Genomic DNA, 12739 nt, shown 5'->3' on the forward strand with positions numbered 1-12739 from the left:
TCACGCACGTCACTTGTGCTTCCAGGCAGCTCAGTGGGTAAATCTGCCTACAATGCAGGAGACATAAGAGATGCAGGTTCCATCTGCATGTCGGGGAGATCCCGTGGAGAAGGGAATGGCAACCCACTTCAGGATTCTCGCCTGGAAAACTCCACGGACAGAGGAGGCTGACGGGCTATAGCGCATGGGGTCGCAAAGAGCCGGACACGACTGAGCGACTTGAGCCGTTTCACTTTTGGATCACCACACCAAGCCACCTCGGTTGTGAGAGACGAGAGCCAAGTGAAAACAGAGCCCTTCGCCTCATTAAAACCACGGCCAGCGAACAGGAATAACTGAGAGATTATCATGGTGACTAGTCAGCTCAGGTCGACGCGTGAGCTCTTAAGTGTAGGATAACAAGCATAATCTTAACTACCAGCACAGAGACTGCTCTCTCAAACAACACATTTCATCTCTTAAAGGAGGGTCACAGACGACTCAAACAACACGGGGACAGACCTTACGGGGGCGAGTGCCTCCCCGTGGCTCCCTTTGCCTGGGGGACCTGGACACGCGCTGTATTTCATTTCTTACACATTTAACCATGACCACGTGGTCCTCTGGCAGACAGACTTTGTAAAAGTCCTCTGACTGAGGCAGGAGGACGGACACTCTCTGGAAGCTCTACCAGCCGCACATCCGACAAACACGGCGGCGGGGCCGCAGGCACAGCGCAACTCCAGGGAGCAGGGTAACACAACGCAAAAGAGGGGAGGGCAAGGAGAGGGGGGAGGCCCCCGGGGTCAGGTCCGATGGTCTGAGACAGTGGCTCTGAAGTCTAATGCGAAGGGCTGCTGCTGCTAAGTCGCTCAGTCGTGTCTGACTCTCTGTGACCCAATGGACTGCAGCCCACCAGGCTCCTCTGCTCGCGGGATTCTCCAGGCACGAATACTGCAGTGGGTTGCTGTTCCCTTCTCCAGGGGCTCTTCCCCACCCAGGGATCGAACCCGTTTCCTGCACTGGCAGGCAGATTCTTTATTACTGAGCCTCCAGGGAAGCCCAACGGGAAGGACGGAAGGGAAAAAAGAAGCCTGAGTGAGGAGAACACTCCAGACAGAGCGAAAAGCAGAAGCCAGCACCGTCTGTGGCGGCACGAGTGCCGGCGTGGCTGGAGCGCGCAGGCGGGGTGTGAGCAAGGGGTGTGAGCTCGGGCTGGGGGAGCCAGGGTGGGGTGCTGGGCGCCGAGGGCCACAGGGGCAGCAGGGGAGGTCACCGCCAGCTGCACGAGCCCCAGAAACGGGCCCTGCGGACACCCTTCCTGGCGTTTCAAACAACAACAAAGTGTCCTCTAGACACGGAGAGCACAAGCAGCAGGACGCACGGCACACGTGAAAGCATGGCACACGGGCCTCGGGGCCGGGGCCTCGGCGTCTCCACGGCGCCAGCCTTCAGCAGGGCGCGGCCGCCTCCAGGCCTCAGCCGCGTGCAGAGCGCCTTCTCAGCATCCGCCACAACGCCCTGCCGGCGCGGCTACCTGCCGAGCGCTTAGGCCTCTTCCTAAGCGTCCGCAGCTGTGAGCGTATGGGTCTGACATGCAGGTTATACAGATTTTCCTAACACTCACCAGGAAACCTAACTGCTAAATGCGGCGTCTACGGCCTAGAGCCGTCTCAGGGGCAACAAATCACTAGCTAGTCCCTACGGCCCCTGGCCAGCCACTGCTCCTACCTGCAGAATACACAGCGAGCAGGAGGTTACAGAGCCTCAGAGACTGCAAGCAAGACAGGAGAAAAAGACCAAAGCGAGACTCACTTAGTTCACTGCTCCTATTTGGAACGCCTCTGAAGAGAGGAAACGACGGCAGGAACCGTGGTGGTGATGGCGCCTCAGTCGCTGTGATGGGTCGGCTCTGACCCTTGGTGGCCCCGTGGCCTGTAGCTCACCAGGCTCCTCTGCCCGTGGCAAGACTTCCCAGGCCAGAGTACTCGAGTGGCTGCCGTTTCCTCCTCCAGGGGACGTTCCTCACCCAGAGATCAGGCCTGTGTCTCCTGCCCTGGCAGGCGGATTCTTTAGCAGCTGAGTCGGGCCTTCCCTGGTGGCTCAGCCGGTCAAGAATCCGCCTGCAGTGCAGCAGACCTGGGTTCAGTCCCCGGGTGGGGAAGGTCCCCTGGAGAAGGGAACGGCTACCCACTCCAGGATTCTGGCCTGGAGAATTCCGTGAACTGTATGCTCCGCGGGCGCGCAGAGTCAGACACTACTGAGTGCCGGTCGCTTCCCTTCACTGGGCAGTGTACAAGCCACGCAAGAATAAACCCTGCCCTGTCACTGTGCCCGAGGCCCCAGCCACACCCCAAGCCCCTCCCAGTGAAAAACACCCCAACGAACAGGCCAGCAGCTGGCTCCCCAGGCACCGCCGGACCCCACAGAGCCCAGAGCCCCTCACATCCTCAGGGGTGTGATCGCCTCTCCTCCACGAGGCAGCAAAGCAGCAGGGCCCGAGAAACGCCCCCCACCACCCCGGGGCCAGCGAGTGCCCCAACAGAGCGCTACTGCCGACCTTAACACTAAGGAACAACGGGAACACGTCTGTTCACCTTCAGCCCGCAGGCACCCAGTGTCCAGCAGCATCGGAACCGGAGCCTGGACCCAGCCCGTTTGCCGCCGCTGCGCACCTGAGGCCGCCCCCCAGAGGGCCTGCTGAGCACTGGGGGCTGGGGGGCCGGGCCCGGGTGAGGCGTACCTGTCCACCAGCTCCTTCACCCCCGCCCTGTCCGGCGCCAGGGGCTGGTCCTGGTCGTCCGCGAGCGGGGTGCCCGCCTGCCGGTAGATGCAGCGGACGGCGTAGCGCACCTCCGACCAGTAGTTCTGCAGCTGCTGGGGCTCCCGCTCCGCCTCCGCCGAGAGCTCCCTGGGGACACGGCGCCGGAGCAGTCAGGGGCCGAGGGGGCCGGCCGCCCGGGGCAGCCCCCGCGCCCCCGCCCACTCTCCTCCCTGTCCTCCGGCGGCGGCAGCCCCCCTAGCCCCTGTGTGTGAGGGGCCCGGGACCCAAGCCCCTTGCTGACCCGGGGAGCCCCTCGCTGACCCGGGGAGCCCCCGCCCTCCCAGCGGCCCTCAGGGTGGGGGAGCAGGGGGAGCCCCGGCGGTACCTGCGCTCGTTGCAGGCCTCGCAGGCGCAAGCGGGGTCCGCGGGGGTGGCCACGGGCATCGGCTGAGCGCCTAGGGCGAGCCGCCCGCCACTGCCAGCCTCCGTCTGCGAGCTGAGCGGGGTGTGGAGAAGGAAGTCTTGACCCTGCTTCAGAGAGAGCGGAACAGACGCGTCACGTTAACTGTTCATGGCCCAATTAGCCACTAACTGTTCAGGAAAACACCTTTTAGAAAAAACGTTAAAACCTGCACGTTAAAAAGAAAACATTTCAAATGACAATGCGTAGGAAACTTTCTCTCTTGACATTCAAGAATTTCTCCCGGGGCCGAATTACTTCTTTAACCTTCTGAAAGTCACATCATAACCACGCCAGGACAGTCGTTTAAAAAGAGCAGCTCCCAAACCAAGGCTCTCTGACAACCGAAAGGGGTCGGATGGGGAGACAGGTGGGAGGAGAGTAAGAGCGGGGGGCATATGTATGCCGACGGCTGAGTCAAGCTGATGCAGGGCAGAAACCAACACGATACTGGAAAGCTATCATCCTTCCATCAAAAAGAAAAAGAGAGAGCAGCTCCACCCCAGCGCCCTGACTGCCACCACTATCCCGGGGGACACTGCCCCCAAGTGACGCCCCCATGCTCAGCAGACCCCCGGCGGCCACTCTCTTGAGTCTGTCCCACAGAACCAAGTGGGGAGCAGGCTCAGAACTGGACCCCCAGCCTGGCCAGCACGGAGACCACAGCCCCGGGCCTGCTGCACAGACCCCCACCCCACCTCCTTCTGCCTCAGAACACGGTCCTGGGGCCCACGCAGCTGCCACTCTGTCCCTCGGGATGGGGCCTGGACTCTGGTCTAAGGACTGTGGGCCCCCACGTGTGGCAAGAAGGTGCATGCACGCTCTTCCCCAGGGCCAGTCGGCCGGCGGCCAGCTCCACCCAGCACCCCGGCCATAAGCAGGGTCCCCATGGGAGGGGCTGCGGACCAGAGGACTGCGTCGTCCCGCCCCCACCCCTGCGGGCTGAGTGGAGTGTCCAGACAAGCCCCGCTGGCGGCAGAGCTGGGGAGACCCAGTGCAAGCAAATGCCCCATGCATGGGGGCGGAAGCAAGGAGCCACCCCCGAGCTGAGGCAGGGCCTGACGTCATGAAGGAATCCCCAAGAAAGCTCCTGCTGCGTGAGAGACCCTGGGAGGACTGGAGGCAGAGTGGGGACGGGGCGCCACAGTCCCCAGCAGGCAGGCCAGTGCGGCATCTCAGCTCAGCCTAGGAAAACCACAACCTCCAACGAGCAAGAGCCTCTGCCACAGGCCCATGAGGATGCCGGGGCCCCCGAGAGCCACAGCGAGACCGCGAGCATCAGGGGCAGCGGGGGCAACCAGGACCCGGGACAGGCAGCCCTGCCCCCCAACCCGACCTGAAGGCCTGAGCCAGATGAGACACCGGGATACCTGAAGACAAGACAATCCTGCCCTGAAGACGCCCGGAGAGGCGATGGTCTGACGGGCAGGGCCGGGCGGGCAGCTGCAGCGGGTGGGCGGCCGTGCTGGGGGTGGCAGCTGTGCCCGCACGCACACCCACGAGCACCGCGGGGCCCGCCGGCTGAGGCCCCCGCTGCCCCCCAGGCCTCGGTGCTGTGGTGCCATGACCATGCTCACACACTGGGGACCCGTCCTCCAAGCCGCAGCAGGTGGTGTTTAAGACACGCGGGAGGTCGTGCGGATCCCCTGCAGAGAGCCCCCACCGCCACCCGCATGTGCGAACACTCTGCAGTCCTCCCGGCCTTCAAGGGTTCCCGGACAAAGGTCTGCTTCCAGTGACTGCGCCAGTCCCTGGACACAGAGCGTGACCCACCGAGCCTGTGAGGCGGTGACAGAGGAATCCCATCAGCCACGCCTCAGCAAGGATGCCCACTGTGGGGGGCGGGTGTTGAACCAGCTCTCTGCTGCAAACCCGATGCTCTCCGTCCAGCGACCACGGCCCCTCTGCCGTGCCCCGCTCCTGGGCCAGGCGAGCCCGCCAGCTGCAGCCCCCAGCGGCCCCGCCCCAGGTGTGCCCTGGCCCCACCGCCCACCCGCAGGGCTGCCCCTGCGCACCAGGTGGCACCCTCGCAGCGCCCTCTTGGGCCTGTGCACCGGCCTTCTGTCGCCGGCCCCTCACTCCTCACGTTCCAGTGAGCCTGTCCACACCAGCAGAGCGCTGCTGGCCCTGACCCCGGTCGTGACAAACTGCGACCCATCTTCCCCACGAAAAGCTCTGTCCCACGAGGGCGGGCCCCTTTCTGACCTGCCGGCCACTGCACGGGAGCAGCAGGGCCTCGGCCGGGCGCCGGGGCAGGCTCGGGCGAGATCCGGGAGGAACGTTTCCCACTGACAAAGGAGGAGCGAGCTCCCCGCGCTCAGCCACCGCCGCACCTCTCAGACAGGCTCCCTTCAGTCACCAGGCTCTGCCCAAGAGCCACGCGGTTTTAAAGACCCCGCACCTCAACCACATACAACGCACAACGTCCACAACCAGCAACAGAGTCACGAGGCAGGAAAACGCGACCCGTGACCAGGAGGCTCTGAACCGCTGGATCACTTTTCACCTGGGCCGCTTGGTTTCTTGCTGAGTTGTAGCGAGTCCTGATGCATTTTGGGTATTGCCCTAATCAGATATGTGGTTTGTCCTTCCATTCTGCAGATTTTTTCACTTTCTTGGTGGTCTTTTGCTATGCAGAAGCTCTTTAACTTTATGTGGCCCCAGCTGTTTATTTTTCATTTTGTTGATTGTGATTTAGATGGCAAATCCAAAAACTCACTTCTGAGACCACATCAAGGAGGTTTATTTCCTAGGAGTTTCAGACTTTCGGATGTTCCACTGAAGTCTACGGCCCATTCTGAGTTGATGTTTCCGAGTGGTTAAGACATGGGCCAAGTATCATTCTTTCTCATGTGAATATCGAATTGTACCAGAACAATGTATATTGAAAAGACTGTCTTTTGTCCACAGTTCAGCAAAAATACTGACGAATGAGTCACAGTACAGAATGCACTAAATCGTACGTGAACTGTAGCAGGTGGAGAGCGAATTAACTACGCCAGCGCGAAGGGAAACCACAGCCGCCCAGACAGCACGAGGCTCTCGCAAACAAAGGCGACACACACACACACACCACTCTCACGCGGGTCAAGAGAGGTGACGACAAGCTACGAGGACACTCATCACACACGTACAGGCGTTTTTAAAGGGCTTAAGAAAATAAGGGAATGATAAACATGAGAGGGCCGTGGCTATCTGAGAAGGGGAGGGAAAGAAAGATGCGCAGGGCGGTGCACGACGGTCTGATTTCTGGTGCTGACCGGGCTCATTATCCCTTACAACATGTTCACTATATGCACGTTCACACACAGACCAAACATTACACAGCAACAAAAAGGATGTGGAGGAAAGGCAAACCCTCACCGACCCCCAGCTCTCCCCTTCACTGCTTCGCGTCCCTTCCGAGGCCCCCTCAGCCTCACCGTCCCTCCCGGGTCCACCCTCTCCTCCCCGCACAGTGAAGGGCCTGAAGCATCAGCCCCCTCACTCTGTTTTAAACCTGACTTATTTCTGGCTACGCTGGGTCTTCTCTAGTTTGGGGAGAGGCTACCTTCTTTGCGGTGCACGGGCCTCCCATTGCGGGGCTTCTCTTGCTGGGAGCGCTGGCTCGGCAGCTGTGGCGCTCAGGCTCAGGCGCTCTGTGGCGTCTGTGACATCCCCAGACCGCGTCCCAGGATTGAGCCTGTGCCCCTGGCACGGGCAGGCAGGCTCTCAGCCACCCGCCCCTCGCCGTGCGGGCTCAGCTTCCCCGCCGCTGAGTGACTGCTCAGGGCTCAGCCCGGCCTCTGCCGCCGCCGCCACTCCACTGACACAGGCCTGGCCAAGGTCTCTGCTGGGGGCGGCCTTCTCACGGCAGGGCTCCTCTGCTTGCGGAGCCCGGGCTCCAGGGCACGCGGGCTCCAGGAACCGAGGCTCCCAGGCTCTGGACACAGGCTCAGCGGTTGCGGGCCACGGGCTTAGCTGCTCCAGGGCATGTGGGCTCTTCCCCAATGAGGGACTGAACCTGTCTCTCCTGCACTTGAAGGCAGATTCTCTACCACTGAGCCACCAGGGAAGCCCCTGAAATTGCAAATCTTGAAAATAAAACCGGGGATTCCACTTGACAGAAGTGAAGTTATGACCTACAGTCAGATGGGTGGAAGGGTCTAGCAATGTCCAGTCAGCAAGTTAAAAGAGACGTCGGTTATGTCTATGCCAATAAAGGTAAAGCAAGAAAAAAAAAAATCACTGAAATAGCAGAAATAAAAGTCAAGTAACTCTGAGTAGATTTTTTTTTAAGCTGCAAAGGCATAATACAAACAAACATGGAACATTTGTAAGCGGCGAAAGAGTCCATGCTTATGGGATCAGAAAACTTAATACTAGAAAGAAATTAATTCTCCTCCTCCCAACTTACAGTCAGTGGCATCCCGGTCAGATCTCAACAGGGTGTTTCTTCTGTATGTATGTATGTGTGCTGGCAGCTGTCTGTGTGTGCATGTGCGGAAACAACAAGATAATTTTCAATTACACAGAAACGGAAAGAACCAAGAATGACGAAGGCAGATTTGACGAGCGCAAGGTGAGAGGCCGTTCTCTCTGCACACGCTCTGCCACGGCCGTCGCAAAACCCACAGCGCAGCGCGCTCCGGAGCCGCCGCGCTCGTCGGCAGCAGGCACTGAGCTGAACGGTCAGCGCCACTTCCGGGTGTCTGTGATGCTGCCGAGGCAGTGACTGCACTGACCCTAGCCCTTGAGCACGTCTTCTGAGCGTCCGAAGCGACGAAACAGGAGTCTGCATGGAGCACTCCTGCAGTGCTCCGAGGAGCACAGCTGCACACCGAGTGAGCCCACTGTCCCGGACACGTCAATCTGCCTGGACAGAGGCCTGACAGACCCATCTGCACATATTCAGACTTGGATACTGTCAGACATTTTCTCAAAAATGAATGAAAAAAGCCTGTCTCTTCAAGGAAAACAGCTGCTGCTACTTGCAGCCAGTCACAAAACTGGAGCTTTCCAGCAAAAAAAGTTTGGAAAACATGTGTCCATTACTGAGGGCCTGAAAGCGCATCCACATTTGGACACCTTTCTGAAGATATCGGTGGCAGTAACAAATGTGGCTTGTAAAAAACAAACAAACCAACCAACCTGGATGTTGAAAGGCGTCCCTAGCTGGAAGCTCTCCCTTCCTGGGTAACAGATCACTGTGCAAACGACCAGCACCTGGTGCTGCACACTCACGTGCGGGCAGGAGATTCCCTCAGAGTGCTGCAGCTGACCAAGAGAAACTGCTGCCTGCCACAGGTGGGTGTGGCACCAGAGAAAATCCAGAGTTACCTGAAAACGTGATCGCTACAACTTCAACCAAACCACCTAACACACAAGCAGACAGAAGGGGCCAGCTGTCTTCTACCATCCAAATGTGAACAAGATCTAAAAATAGTGCTGCTCTATTATTTTTGTTTTGGAAATAGTTTTCATCAAAAAAATACGCTTTCAATCTTAACCCTGAGCTGTGTTTAGTCGCTCAGTCATGTCCGACTCTGCGACCCCAGGCCTGTAGCCCACCACGCTCCTCTGTCCACGGGGTTCCCCAGGCAAGAATACTAGAGTGGGTTGCCATGCCCTCCTCCAGGGGAGCTTCCCAACCCAGGGATCGAACCCTGGACTCCCGCATTGCAGGCAGAGTCTTAACCCCCTGCGCCGCCAGGGAAGCCCAAGAACACCAGAGAGGGAAGCCTAACCCTCCTCCAGGAGGCCTTCCCAACCCAGGGATCGAACTGGGCTTCCCGCGTCGCAGGTGGGTCCTGTGCCAGCTGAGCTGACCCTGTGACTCAGCAGCCCCTCTGCTACGTGCATGTGCAACAGGGCGTGCAAGCCCGCGCTCCGGGAGCGCCCGTCAGCACAGCGGAATCTGGGAACCAGACACAAGGCAGCACCAGCTCACCCAGGCGGACAGTACATGCCCGCCCAGGCTGGCCACACGGCCCGCAGCCGCGCCTGACAGCGGAGCCATCAGACCCAGGCGGACAGTATATACCCGCCCAGGCTGGCCACACGGCCCACAGCCGCGCCTGACAGCGGAACCATCAGACCCAGGCGGACAGTATATAACCGCCCAGGCTGGCCACACGGCCCGCAGCCGCGCCTGACAGCGGAACCATCAGACCCAGGCGGACAGTATATACCCGCCCAGGCTGGCCACACGGCCCACAGCCGCGCCTGACAGCGGCACCACCAGACCCAGGCGGACAGTATATACCCGCCCAGGCTGGCCACACGGCCCACAGCCGCGCCTGACAGCGGAACCATCAGACACAGGCGGACAGTATATAACCGCCCAGGCTGACCACACGGCCCACAGCCGCACCTGACTCAGTGAAACTATGAGCCATGCCGTGTGGGGCCACCCGAGACAGATGGGTCACGGTGGAGAGCTCTGACAAAATATGGTCCCCTGGAGAAGGGAATGCCAAACCACTTCAGTATTCTTGCCTTGAGAACCTCAAGAACAGTATGAAAAGGCAACAAGATGGGACGCTGAAAGAGGAACTCCCCAGGTTGGCTAGATGCCCGAAGTGCTGCTGGAGGTCAGTGAAGGAACAGCGCCAGAAGAGTGGAGACACGGAGTCAAAGCAAGAACAGCAGCCAGCTGCGGGTGTGACTGCTGACGGAAGCCGCACAGGAGCCGGGAATGTCAGGTCCACGAATCCAAGCAAACCGGAAGTGGTCTAACAGGAGATGGCAAGAGTGAACGTCGACAGCTTAGGAATCAGTGAACAAAAATGGACTGGAATGGGCAAATTTACTCCAAATGACCACTGTATCTACTACTGTGGGCAAGATTCCCTTAGAAGAAATGGAGTAGCCCTCATAGTCAACAAGAGAGTCCGAAATGCAGTACTTGGGCGCAATCTCAAAAATGACAGAATGATCTTGGTTCGTTTCCAAGGCAAACCATTCAGTATCAGTAATCCAAGTCTATGTTCCAATCACTAATGCCAAAGAAGCTGAACAGTTCTGTGAAGACCTACAAGACCTTTGAGAACTAACAACAAAAAAAGATGTCCTTTTCATCACAGGGGACTGGGATGCAAAAGCAGGAAGTCAGGAGATACATGGGGTAACAGGCAAGTCTGGCCCTGGAGTACAGAATGAAGCAGGGCAAAGGCTAACAGAGTTTTGCCAAGAGAACGCACTGGTCATAGCAAACACCCTCTTCCAACAACACAAGAGACAACTTACAGACATCACCAGATGATCAATACCAAAATCAGATTGATTATATTCTTTGCAGTCAAAGATGGAGAAGCTCTATACAGTTAACAAAAACAAGACCAGGAGCTGACTGTGGCTCAGATCATGAACTTCTTACTGTAAAATTCCAAATTTAAACTGAAGAAAGTAGGGAAAACCACTACCTAAATCAAATCCCTTATGATTATACAGTGAAAGCGACAAATAGATTCAAGGGATTAGATCTGATAGACAGAGTGCCTGAAGAACTATGGACGGAGGTTTGTAACACTGTACAGGAGACAGGGAGCAAGACCATCACCAAGAAAAAGAAACGCAAAATGGTTGTCTGAGGAGGCCCTACAAATAGCTGTGAAAAGAAGAGACACGAAAGGCAAAGGAGAAAAGGAAAGAAATATTCACTTTAATGCAGGGTTCCAAAGAACAGCAAGGAGAGATAAGAAAGTCTTCCTCAGTGAACAATGCAAAGAAACAGGGGAAAATAAAAGAATGGGAAAAACCAGAGATCCCTTCAAGAAAACCAGAGTTACCAGAGGAACATTTCATGCAGAAATGGGCACAATAAAGGACAGAAACAGTATGGACCTAACAAGCAGAAGAGATTAAGAAGAGGTGGCAAGAATACAGAGAAGAACTATACAAAAAAATCTTAATGACCCAGATACTCATGATGGTGTGATCACTCACCCAGAGCCAGACATACTGGAAGGCAAATCAAGTGCGTCTTACGAAGCATCACTATGAACAAAGCTAGTGGAGGTGATGGAATTCCAGTTGAGCTATTTCAAATCCTAAAAGATGATGCTGTGAAAGTGCTGCATTCAGTATGCCAGCAAATTTGGAAAACTCAGCAGTGGCCACAGGACTGGAAAAGGTCAGCTTTCATTCCAATCCCAAAGAAAGGCAATGCCAAAGAATGCTCAAACTACCTCACAATTGCACTCATCTCACATGCTAGTGAAGTCATGCTCAAAATTCTCCAAGCCAGGCTTCAGCAATACGTGATCCGTGAACTCCTGATGTTCAAGCTGGTTTTAGAAAAGGCAGAGGAACCAGAGATCAAATTGCCAACATCTGCTGGATCATGGAAAATGCAAGAGAGTTCCAGAAAAACATTTATTTCTGCTTTATTGACTATGCCAAAGCCTTTGACTGTGTGGATCACAATAAACTGTGGAAAATTCTTCAAGAGATGGGAATACCAGACCACCTGACCTGCCTCTTGAGAAACCTATATGCAAGTCAAGAAGCAACAGTTAGAACTGGACATGGAACAACAGACTGGTTCCAAACAGGAAAAGGTGTACGTCAAGACTGTATACTGTCACCCTGCTTATTTTTAGTTTATGTGCAGAGTACACCATGAGAAACGCTGGGCTGGATGAAGCACAAGCTAGAATCAAGGTTGCCGGGAGAAATATCAATAACCTCAGATAATGCTAATGACACCACCCTTATGGCCAAAAGTATACAGGAACTTAAGAGCCTCTTGATGTAGGTGAAAGAGGAGAGTGAAAAAGCTGGCATTCAGAAAACTAAGATGATGGCAGCCAGTCCCATCACTTCATGGCAAACAGATGGGGAAACAGTGAAATACTGACAAACTATTTTCTTGAGCTCCAAAATCACTGTAGACGGTGACTGCAGCCATGAGACTGATTAAAAGACACTTACTCCTTGGAAGAAAAGCTATGACAAGTCTAGACAGTGCATTAAAAAACAGAGACATTACTTTCCTGAGAAAGGTCCATCTAGTCAAAGCTATGGTATCCCCAGCAGTCAAGTGTGGATGTGAGAGCTAAACTGTAAAGAAGGCTGAGCACCGAGGAGCTGACGCTTCTGAACCGTGGTGCTGGGGAAGACTCTTGAGAGCCCCTTGCACTGCAAGGAGATCCAACCAGTCCATCCTAAAGGAGGTCAGTCCTGCATATTCACTGGAAGGACTGATGCTGAAGCTGAAGCTCCAGTACTTTGGCCACCTGATGTGAAGAGGTGACTCACTGGAAAAGGTCCTGATGCTGGGAAGGATTGAAGGCGGGAGGAGAAGGCGTCAACAGAGGATGAGTTGGTCGGATGACATCACTGACTCAGTGGATGTGAGTCTGAGTGAGCTCCGGCAGAGGGTGCAGGACAGGTAGTCCGGGCGTGCTGCCGGCCATGGTCACTAATAGCAGGACACTGAGCCCCTGAACAGCAACAGCAGCGAAACGGAGACTAAGGCGGCGATGGATCCCAAACATGACGCTGAGCGAGAGGCCGGACGCAAAGCAACACGCACCGCGTGACCCCTGTCTGTA

The 12739-nt window shown here is 56.5% G+C and overlaps 1 protein-coding gene across 3 annotated transcripts in view; it reads right to left on the reverse strand.

Annotated features, from left to right (window-relative positions):
- FAM193A (family with sequence similarity 193 member A) overlaps positions 1-12739 on the reverse strand; it is a 149326-nt gene that overhangs the window by 58244 nt on the left and 78343 nt on the right. For 2 of the 3 annotated variants that reach the window (XM_069594895.1, XM_069594896.1), the window contains exons 3-4: positions 3129-3271; positions 2723-2890 (exon numbers count right to left, since the gene is read on the reverse strand). In XM_069594895.1, the coding sequence (XP_069450996.1) occupies positions 2723-2890; positions 3129-3271 (311 nt within the window). Of the gene's footprint in view, positions 1-2722; positions 2891-3128; positions 3275-12739 lie in introns of all 3 variants that reach the window. The other variant, XM_069594894.1, reaches the window with a different exon arrangement.

Source organism: Ovis canadensis, chromosome 6 (assembly GCF_042477335.2).
Source record: "Ovis canadensis isolate MfBH-ARS-UI-01 breed Bighorn chromosome 6, ARS-UI_OviCan_v2, whole genome shotgun sequence".
NCBI lineage: Eukaryota > Metazoa > Chordata > Mammalia > Artiodactyla > Bovidae > Ovis > Ovis canadensis.